Below are 11,445 nucleotides of genomic sequence, written 5' to 3'. Positions count from 1 at the left end.
GTCTCGTTTAGTTATATAAATAAGATGAGATGAAAATTAAGAGATAAATAAAATATTATTTTTATTTTAAGATTTAAAAAAATTAAATTATTTATTATATTTTATATGAAAATTTATTAAAATTATAATAATTATATGAGATAAAATGAGATAAAATGAATTACAACGAAAGAATTTCAATTTTCATCGCAAACAATTTTTTACCCTCAAGTTAAATTTTCCTCTTCCAAGAAGAAAGAAACATTTATTAGTGGATTCGCTACTTTTACAAATTCCTGGAAATTAAAACCACTTCTGCTAAAAAAAAAAATAAAGTATACCCTCTCACTCTCACAAACAGAAAAAACGCATCTAATTAACTTTTTCTCTGTACAACTTCTTATCAATAAACTCTACCACTCATAAATCACCTCAATTTTCTTTTTTCTTTTTTCAAAATCCATAAAATAAAAATTGTGACACGTATCTAACGTTATTCTTTTTTAAGATAAAATTTTAATTGCAAGAGAAAGTTTTCAACGGGATAATAATTCCATCAGATCTATTAGATTTGAAAAGTCCTGACTTTGTTTATATGTCGAACATTTTGCAGATTTTGATTTTTTTTTTTTTTTTTGCTGCATGTACTATATGTTTGAATCATAGAATAAATTGATAGAATAACGTTAAATTGATAGAATAAATTGATATAAAAAATATCTTATATCTTATGAAAAATACTTTCATATTTTATAAAAAAAATTATAAATATAAAATATGAAAATTAATAATAATTGATGTATAATAAATTTCATAAAATTTAATGGACTTTCGATTTAATTTTTCTTTATATTTTTTGGGGGAAAAAAAACCCCACACCATGTGCTTTTTCTAGAAGCTACCCGTGGAATCAAACTATAGTTCAGTCTTCGAAGTCCTTCTTCTTTATTCGACTCGAAGAGAAAGGAGAAAGGCTCAGAGAGAGAATGGAGAAGAAAGAGGAGCTTGTTGGTAAGGTTCGATGCCAACGAATTGGCTGCAACGCCACCTTCTCCGAGGACGACAACCCCGAAGGTTCTTGTCAATACCATGATTCGGTACTGCCCCTTTTTTTTCTTTTTTTCTTGTCAACCCGGAAGGTTCTTCTTCGTTTCTCTATTTTTAGGACATTACTTTTGCCTCTGTGGTATGAATTGCGGAGCTGATATTTTTTATGTTTTATTCCATTGATCTTGCGTCTACCGTGTTGGCGTCATCCTCTTATGATCAGGGTGTAAGTATTTCTCTTTTCATTTTCTCCTCTTGAAAATATTGCTCCCTCTGTTTATCCATCTATCTCTGTATCTTTATATTTATTGTTCTTATTTAAAGCTTCATTTTTTTTTTGGGGATATTGTCGAATCCAGCCTATATTTCATGACGGGATGAAGGAGTGGAGTTGTTGCAAGAAAAAAAGTCATGATTTCAGCTTATTTTTGGAGATTCCAGGGTAAGTACATTTCAGCTCGGAGATTTAGCGGCGGTGAAAAATATAACTTATAATTTTAGTACTTATAATTTATAGCTTAAGTGATAAGTTCTATTATTAAAAATTATTTACTGTTTGGTAACTATATTTTATATTACATTATTTGAAAACAAATTAAAAAAGTCATTTTTGAGATAGAAATCGTGATCATCTGATTTATTTAAAATTATGACCATATCTTTAAAAGTTTGAAAGTTGCAATTATTTGAAAGTTGTGTCGGTATTTTCGTTCATTGATAGTATTTTTAAAATTTGAACTATATTTTAGATTATCCAGAAAAGTACGTTTGAAATTAAAAAGTATTGTAATATATAACACCCAAACAATCTAATTTTTTTATTAAAGAACTTTGAAGGCTACTTAAGTACTTTTTAAAACTCTTAACGCAATCTCAAACAGGCCCTAAAGCTTGCGCTCTACGAAGCTGCTTGCTCGATGAAGGGACATTCGATTTGATTTGAGTTAGTATGCCTAAGAAATAAACTAACTAGGTTAATCAAGCATTTTTTTTTTTTTTTTATCGAAAATACTTAAGAGCGTTGATTTATAGCATGCCTTACACTGTTATACTCTTCTTCTTTTTTTCTTTTTTCTTTTTTCTTTTTTCTCTTGACACTATTCTACGCAAAATTATGTACGAGGACTTCTGGCTTGTGATTTTAGTGTCAAACTTATCACACAAGATTCTTGTTAAGTTTTTTAGTGGATTTGTCACAGCATATGCGGGTGCTGGATTCAGGTCCAATCAGTTTACTGCTGAACATATATGAACTTTCTGTAATCTGCATGTTAAAAGTTTAAAATACATATCCTACTCCCATCTTTCAGGCACTCAGATAGTTGAATGGTAACCCTATTTATTTGCCACACAATCCATAAGGTAATTAGGTTAGTGCAGCAATTGCCAGAGGAGTTCAATTGTGTATTTTTTTCACAGTTGACCACTTTGAAAAGGGGATATCTAATCATTCTTATAGTAGAAGGATTTATTCTTTGCTGATTTAATTTCATGTAGTGAAATCTGTTGGCTTATTGAATTAACTTTTGAGTGAGACGTGAAGATGAGGATGTGTCATCTAAAGCATTGCCCGAGTCCAAATGTAGTTATAGAGTGAAAGGAGCTGAATGCCAGTTCCCTTGGAACTTTCACACGGGGAATGTTCCTCTAATCAAATATCCATTAATGGAATGATAAGGATGGAGAAAGCTTTGACATGAGGCAAGCTGTAATGACCTGGCACATACCAGCGCTGTGGTTGGGATATATTTGCACATCAAACTTTCATGATGTTATCTGTTTTCTCTTCTCTCTTTTATTTTATTATCATTATATTTTTTTTGCTAAGTTCAAGACGGTGTCAGATTGGACAGAAGTTGTAAATTTTTATCAATTAATCTAAATTTCATGCCGTCTGTTGGACATGCTGAGGCTTGGCTTATTTTTATCACCCATAAAAAAATTGCCTTGATTGATTAATGCCTCTGCTAAGTATCAGGATACTAGTACCAAAGCTGTCATTATATTCCATTAGTGCACGTACTTTTATCTTGAAAAGTCTAGGAAAGTTTAACTTTCTATATATTTGTCAGTATTTGTTAAAGTTTTCTTTATTAATGAAGGTGTAAGACAGGAAAGCACACAACTGAGAAGCCTGTGTTGACAAAGGCAGCTCCTAGCCCAAAGAAGCCAGTTTCTGCTCCCTCTTCAAGTTCAACAACAGATGCATCTTCTAAAGAGACTTGCTCGAGGTGCCGGCAGGGTTTCTTTTGCTCCGATCATGGTAATCTCATTTGTATCCTTTTAGTTTAGTGAGTTAGTAGGTAGTTATTTGGGTTTCTTTTGGAAATGAAATTCTTCAAATCGGTTCTGCATTCTGTATGGAGTTAACCATCTGTCCAAGTAGTAGTATAGACAATTTTTATAAGTAAATGCTAGTCACTAACTCATCCAGCATCAAGCTGTGACCTTGTATTTGGGGCAGGAAAAGGCATTATGGTATAAAACCATTGGCCAGTAGGAGTTTGAAGCATTGATGTTGTCAATGCAATAAAGTTGGAGTACTCGAATATTTCAGATGAAAAATGGCAATGATATCAGTTCCCAATACCAATGTAGAATCAGTCCAAAACCTACTCAAGGGCATTACTGCGATGGAAAACAATGAAGACTCATTTACGGAACCCAAGTTCATTGTAGAATGAGTCCAATGTTAATGAATGTCCACTGCATTACAATGCTTTAAAATTGCTATTATATGAAGTTCCGTATTGTAGCAATGGAATATTTCCCCCTCCCCCAGTAAATAAGGGGTGGATGGTGCAGTCACAAGTTCAATCCCATACAAGTCTGTAGGTTACTTTTTTAAAAGGCTCTGGATTCTTGTTTTTTATGGACAAAGAAAAGATATCCGTTGATTTTGTTGCTTAGGTTCCCCACTTCGCTTATAAGTAATTTATTTTCGTTGTAAGCTGAAGCAAGTGTTTTCCTCTCTAGGTTCGATGGCTGGACAGATGAATTCAAAACCTTTAAATTTGGAAGCATGCGCACCTAGCAAGAGCAATACAAATACTCACAGCTCTCCTGTTCCAGCTAAGAAGCTAGTTGATATAAATGAGCCCCAGACATGCAAAAATCAGGGATGTGGCATGACTTTCAAGGAGAAGGATAATAGCGAGACTGCATGCAGTTACCATCCTGGGCCTGCTGTATTCCATGACCGTATGAGAGGGGTAAGATATTTTTTTGAGGTCTTCTTGTCAATATATCTAACTTCTCGATCATCAAGTTTTGAAAAATGCTCTTATGGTAAATATCCTATTGCAGTGGAAGTGCTGTGACATTCATGTAAAGGAATTTGATGAGTTCATGGGCATTCCGCCATGCACCAAGGGATGGCATAACGCTGATCCATCATCCTAGCAATCAAAGGCCTGTAAGGATGATGTGTTTCCATCGCGACTCCTTTCCTCCCTCGAAGTTGTATTTTGCCATTGATATGGTTCTCTAAGTTCAGATGAACTTCTTTACAGTTTACTTTTAGCATTTTCATTGTTATTGACACAACAATATATAAGAGACGCGTACATTTCGGTTGTGAATGTGAACTTTTCATTTTGATTGTCGTCTGCAGTAACAGTCTCAAGCGCATGACACCATTTGCTGAGAAATCCCGTGCATGAGATTTATAACTCTCCTTTTCTTTTCAACCTTTTTATTAACTTTCCTTCGTATTTTGGTACTCCTGCTGATAATTGGACCTTGTCTCCGGCTCCTATTCCTCTTAGCATTCATAACGTAATGCACAAATGTTGGAATTTGACCCTGGAACTATTTTGCTTCCAATTCTTACATCTCTACTACAGAAGAAAGAAAGTTACCCTCGTTTTTTCTTTTGTAGGGAAGAGCCACTTGGTAGGGAAATGAGAAAATGCTTGCTTCTAGAATGAAACACTTGTTAGAGGCTGTTAGGGAGGGAAAATGGGAAGGAAGTGAAAAATGGAACACCTTTATTCCGTTCTCTCCAAACAAGCTTTTGGGCAGAACATGTCTTTCATTCGGAAGCCACTCTTTTATCTTGTATTTCATAAAAGCCTTCAGCCTCGTTTAGTTACACATGAGATGGGATCGTATCAAAATTAAAAGTTAAAAACAATATTATTGAAATTTAATTTTTTAATATAATTTTTATTTTGAGATTTGAAAAAGTTGAATTATTTTTTATATTTTGTTTAAAAGTTTGAAAAAATTATAATGATTAGATTACATAACATGAGATAAAATGATTTATAAAAACAAATTAGATCTCAGTCTTTTTAATATTCCACTCCATCTTTTGAAGTAGTTTTCGATTTTTTTCCTTCCAAATTTTATCGAAATGCCTTTGGAATTTCTTTTTTGAAAAAGTTAGTTTGCCCCATGTTTTTGTTCCTGGATTTAACCGTATTTTTTTTAATTATTAAAGAAGTGATTATTAGTATATTTTAATATTATTTTTGTTTTAAAAATTAAAAAATTTGTATTATTTTTTTATATTTTATTTATTAGTTGAAAAAATTATAATAATTATAACTATAGGTGTGTGAGTCCAAACTGATAATACTTTGGTATCCTAAACGACCCTCTAACAATGATTTAAAAAAAAAAAAAATGTTAGATATAACCATAGGTATGAAAGTCCCACCCAGTATCTTTGATGTGTAGTCGTGATGTATTGTGAGATGTGTTTGTATTGACTAAAAACTTGGAGTCATTAAAATCGAATTGTTTTTCAAAACCCATCCTGCTTACACGCAGCAGCCCGTTTAGTGTCCTTGCTACCCTTTAATGCAAGTGCAACGTTTTACGTTTATATCAATTTTTGTACGTCTCTTCCGTTACATGTTTAAATTTACTTAATATTTAATTTGGTTGAAAAAATTGAACATTTATTATATTCAGCATCAAGTGTTTCTCTCTAAGTTGGATTATATGAAACCTCAATATAAACAATTTTACAATTTTCACACCACTCTTTAATAAATATATTTCATTAGAAATTGTGTACAAAATTATATAATTATTGTATTATTGAATCTCAACAAAATAAAAAAGTTTCACGTCATTTTGCATTGAACAATTTATTAAATTGAGTAATGTTACGTATAATTATAAAATGTAAAAATATTGTATAGTCGTTTGGAAAAGAATGAAATTTATTATTAAAAAATTTATTTATTTTATATGAATTTCATATTTATTATTTTTTAAAAATTATTATTTGATATTTATCCATTCAACTATTATTTTTTTATTGAAATTTATATAAAAAAAAAAAAAGAAAAAGAGAAAGGAAAAACTGTAAACATTATAGTAGAATAGCCGTCACGGGTCCTATGAGGGGTATAATCAATCCCCTTCTTAAATTTCTCAACCATATCAACGGGCCCACATCTCCTTTCCCATCGCATTTCTTCTGGTCCCCTCCCCTGCCCAACCATTTAAAGACAGTCTTCCTTTGACTACAGTCTACGTATACTGGATCTGCTACTTTGGGGCTAATTTAGCCACATAGGTTCAATAAAAAATTAAAGATATTTATAATTAATCTGTTGTTGTAAAGTTAATCTGATAATATTTTAACATATTTTATGTGAATTTGTATATTTTCTACTTTGGTTAATCTGCATGCATGCATGCATGCAGGCAGGTAGGGAGGATATGCACATATATTTTTCGAAAACCAATTGCATTGGAACTTGAAACGTTTGATTGCACGTGGCAAGCGTTAATTAGTAAGTATGGTAACCAGAATCTCCATCAATCATTATAGGTACGACCTTTTTCTTATAAAAAGAAAAATGAGTAATGATAATAAATAAAAATAAGTTAAATAATTCAAAAATTATTTTGTAATTACCACTTTCCTTGCGAAAAAGTTGAAAATTCCCAAAATCCCCCGCTGAAAAGGACGCAACTATCATCCCTCAACATCAATCCCAGCTTTTCCAATACTCCAATATTAAAATGCCCCTATTGTGCGCCCTTTCAAAGCAGAGTTTTAAAGCGTGGGACCCATCTTTCAGTACTCACGCCGGCGGTACAGTAGCCGACGGAGGTTACCGACGGGGTAGTCGCTGGCTGTGGCTTTTGTCGGAAGTCTGAACCCATCTATACGTATATAAGGCCCGGACCAGTAACCCTGATTGACAGTCACATTTTGTGATGCTACATGTCTACTGCTAGGGAAAGCGTTCTCAGATTATGCCACGTGCAAAATACTTTAATAATTGGCATTTAATTAATGAAGATGGTTGCATGTCCTGAATCCTGTCTCGCGTGGTTGGCTGTTGCTGCATGTCTTCCACATTAATTTTCTTTTCTTAAAAAATAAAAATAAAAAATAAAGAAAAAGGGAAGAAAAACCACTAATGATTGTTAAATATTAATCTAATTTCCCTCCTGATACAAATAGTGTTAACGTCTAAAAATAATGCAGCTCAAAAGAGAAGAAAAATTCATTCTCAGATGCATTGAGATAGGCGGAGTCTCGATCGGTGAGATGTGGAGACCCCAACGATGATTCGGTGCAGTTGTACAGTATCATGACAGTGAACAGTATTTAAATGCGAATAAAATAAAGAGAGATGGATACATAGATTTATATGATTTGACATTAGACTTGCATCCAAGAGAATTTTAAGGAGAGAAGATTCTACTATAATATATTTATTTACAGTCTCTTATAGCTTATTATTTCTTATTGTACAATGGAAGTTGTAAATCTATTTGCTGGAGAATATGTTCTCTATGAAGCTCTGTTTAGAGGTTGAAGAATAAGTCGAAAAAGAACCCCCATTCCAGTCGTCTGGACATCCTCTTTTATCTGATATCTCTTCACGCGTGCGCCTCAGTAGCAGTGAGGGATGTCTGCTTTGCGTGTCTGACCGTATCTCCCTTTCCTACTTTCTCATGAGTCCCTGACACCCCATTCCTCCTAATGCCCTCACTCCTTTGTCTCATTTTCATCTCTCTTCCTTTGTCTTCTAATGATGGCTTCTTGATGGGCTGGGCCTTGAGAACCATTTTAGGCCTGGTGTATTTTACCTCATCATAGTTGCCCACGATTCTTAAAGGCAATTTATTACAAAGAAGACATTGAGAATCTTCAAAGATAAAATATGTGATCGACCTGATCTACCTCTATCCGTAGAAAAATAAATTCAGAGAGCTAGCCCTGGTCATCCATTCCTCTAGCGTTAAGTAGTAAATATTTACAAGCGTGAGATTAGGCGGGAGATGGGCTTGACCGCGTAGAGATATGTAGGGCGCAAGCACATCTTGGCGAGATAAGCGATAGGTAAGCTCGACCGCATAGAGTGCGAGCTTGAAGCCTGGCTGTGGCAGGAGGTGGGCTTGACCACATAAGATACGCAGGGCGCAAACACGTCTTGGGGAGATAAGCAAGAAGTATGATTGACCAACTGTGACGGGAGATAGGCTTGACCGCATAAGATACATAGGGCGCGAGCAAGTCTTGGAGAGATAAGCGGGAAAATAGGCTCAACCACATGGAGTGTAAGCACGTAGCTCGGCTATAGGGGGAGATGGGCTCGACCGCGTAGAGTGTGTACGAAAGTTGGTCGTGTTGTCAAGTGACTTGCCTGCCTATTCAGACACTTGGGAGGTCGGGTGGTCCCTAACCTTTCCCGCTTGCTAACTTTTTATAAAAATGGTGAAAATGATCGAGCGGTTTGTAAGACTGGACTCGTCCTTAGTTTGTTGAAAGGCGTATGTTCTTCCGGCATTTTTGTTTTCGATGATGTTGGTGAACTTTATTTTTTTGATGTGAATTGCAGTTAGTGTTAGAGTATGTTTGTTGTAACCAGCGCGAAGTGGTCATGGAGCTCATCGAACCTCTAGGTCCACTTCAGGCGGTTTTGGAGCTCCGATGCACGTGAACTCCGAAGTCTCGTTCTCGAAGGTAACCCGCTTGCAACAGTTATGACACAAGTGCGAACACTCGGCATTCGCTAGTGGAGATGTTGTCTCGAAAGACTAAACCCGCACTTCACCGTGGGGCAGGCAGGGCCGCCTTACGGGCAGACTCACCTGTTACCCCTCACGGGAATGTAAGTAAAAGATGCTGCAAAAGTCAAACTTGTTAGTACAAATATTTTCCAATCACAAGTGCAAAATTTGGGAACCTAAGATGTCTTACTAGGGTGCGGTAAAGGTATGAGGTGTTATCCATTTAATGTTCTGTTGTTGGAGATGACGTTTTGTTACAGAACATGGTGTTCCGTCGTAAGAGATTCCGTGAGTGGGGATTTCATTGATGGAGATTTCGTTGGTAGATATTCCATATTCGGCTAGCTGAAGGCTGACCTGCACTCCTCCGCGAGAGGGATAGAGCAGCCTTAACCATTACACTCATCTATTTGGCTACCAGGGAGTTAAGTAGCTGATGGAGATTCTATTGAGATAGATTCCGTCTTCAGGTAGCCAAAGGCTGACCCGCACTCTTCTGCGAGAGAGATAGAGCAGTCTTAGGCATTACACTCATCCATTTGCCTCACGGGGAGATAAGTAGATGATGGAGATTTCGTTGCTGGAGATTTCGTTGATAGGGATTCCATTGATAGAGATTCCATCTTTAGGTAGCCGAAGGCTGACCCGCACTCCTCTACGGAAGGGATAGAGCAGCCTTAAGCATTACACTCATCCATTTGCCTCGCAGGGAGGTAAGTTGCTGATAGAGATTTTATTGATAGAGATTCTGTTGGTAGAGATTTCGTTGATGGAGATTTCATCTTCGAATAGTCGAAGATTGACGTGCACTCCTCTACGAGAATGATTGAGTAGCCTTATGCATTACACTCATCCATTTGCCTCGTGGGGAAGTAAGTAGTTGATGGAGATTCTATTGTTGAAGATTCGGGTAGCCGAAAGCTTACCCGCATTCCTCCGCGAGAGGGATAGAGTAGCATAAGGCATTACACTCATCCCTTTGCCTTGTGGGGAGGTAAGTAGTTGATGAAGATTTTGTTGATGGTGATTCCATTGCTGGAGATTTCATTAATGATGATTCCATTTTCGGGGAGCCGAAGGCTGACCCGCACTCCTCCGTGAGAGGGATAGAGCAATCTTAGACATTACACTCATCCATGTGCCTCGCGGGGAGGTAAGTTGCTAATGGAGATTCAGTTGCTGGATATTTCGTTGATAAAGATTCCGTCTTCGAGTAGTCGAAGGCTAACCCGCACTCCTCTGCGTGAGGGATAGAGCAACTAAATTACACTAATCCTTTTGCCTCGTGGGGAGGTAAGTTGCGTTGATGGAAATTCCGTAGGTGGAGATTCCATTGATAGAGATTCCGTCTTCTAGTAGTTGAAGGATGACCCACATTCATCTGCGAGAGGGATAGAGCAGCCTTAAACATTACACCCATCATTTTGCCCCGCGGGGAGGTAAGTAATTGATGGAGATTTTGTTGATGAAAATTCTGTCTTCGGATAGCCGAAATCTGACCCGCACTCATCCGCGAGAAGGATAAAATAATTTTAGGCATTACATTCATCCCTCTAGTGCATTGTGAGGAGGTGAGTAGTTGATTAAGATTTTGTACTACTGGGATAAATCATATTAGTGAAAACAAAATCTAAGTAAGTTTTAAATGAGACAAACTGGAGTCTGCTATGACTGATTCTTGCCCACTGCTTGACTGAAATTGGCCGCTGTTGTTTTTCATTTATTATCTTTCTTGCTTCTCATTTTCATTTCTCCTATCTCTCTCTCTCTCTCTACTATTTTGCAAATGAGTCCGAGCATAGGAGTCCAAGTGGTTGATGAGCATATTCACCGAGGAGCATGCATGGCCGGGAAGAGTGTCTATTCGAGGAGTACATGGTTGAGGAGCAGACTGCATAGGAGTTGGTTGCCCGCAAGTGGCTGAGAAGCTTGTTGGCTGGTCAACAAGCGTGGTGGACGACGATCCAATGGACGAGAGGGTCCTTGGCCGAGGAGTCTTGCCCGTGGTTGGTGTGGCCGACGAGTTCGTGACCATGGAATGTTTTGGCAGAGGAGTCCTGCCCGTGGTGTATGGCCGATGAAGAGACCACTAGTTACGGTGCATGGCCGAGGAGTGGCGGTCCTCTAGTGGGCGAGGAGACCTCGACCATGAGCTAGTCGAGGAGTCCAGTGCAAGTTTCGTGCACTGGGGCGTGGCTTCAAGCCATTGTTAATATTTAAAGAGATTAAAAGAAATCATGTCCCTGTCTATATTACTTGAATATTTATGAGTCTACTCCTTGATATACGTATAAATAAATTTTATAAAGATATTAACAAGTCAGGGTTTGTTTGTTAAAATTTGTAGGCAAAGTTAACAAAATATAAATAATCTATTGTGTCCAAGCGAAATAGCTGATGGATAAACTCGAATATTAAATAAACTATTCA

General features: G+C 36.6%; 1 protein-coding gene across 1 annotated transcript; it reads left to right on the top strand.

Annotated features, from left to right (window-relative positions):
- Positions 1-893: 893 nt before the first annotated feature.
- Positions 894-4,638, top strand: LOC121248363 (cysteine and histidine-rich domain-containing protein RAR1). The gene is made up of 6 exons (XM_041146821.1): positions 894-1,076; positions 1,250-1,252; positions 1,386-1,468; positions 3,129-3,289; positions 4,003-4,238; positions 4,333-4,638. The coding sequence occupies exons 1-6, from the start codon at positions 966-968 to the stop codon at positions 4,426-4,428; spliced, it is 690 nt and encodes a 229-aa protein (XP_041002755.1). The 5' UTR covers positions 894-965; the 3' UTR covers positions 4,429-4,638.
- Positions 4,639-11,445: the final 6,807 nt, after the last annotated feature.

The sequence above is a fragment of the Juglans microcarpa x Juglans regia genome, chromosome 2D (assembly GCF_004785595.1).
Source record: "Juglans microcarpa x Juglans regia isolate MS1-56 chromosome 2D, Jm3101_v1.0, whole genome shotgun sequence".
NCBI lineage: Eukaryota > Viridiplantae > Streptophyta > Magnoliopsida > Fagales > Juglandaceae > Juglans > Juglans microcarpa x Juglans regia.
This window is presented reverse-complemented; position numbering and strand designations above follow the sequence as displayed.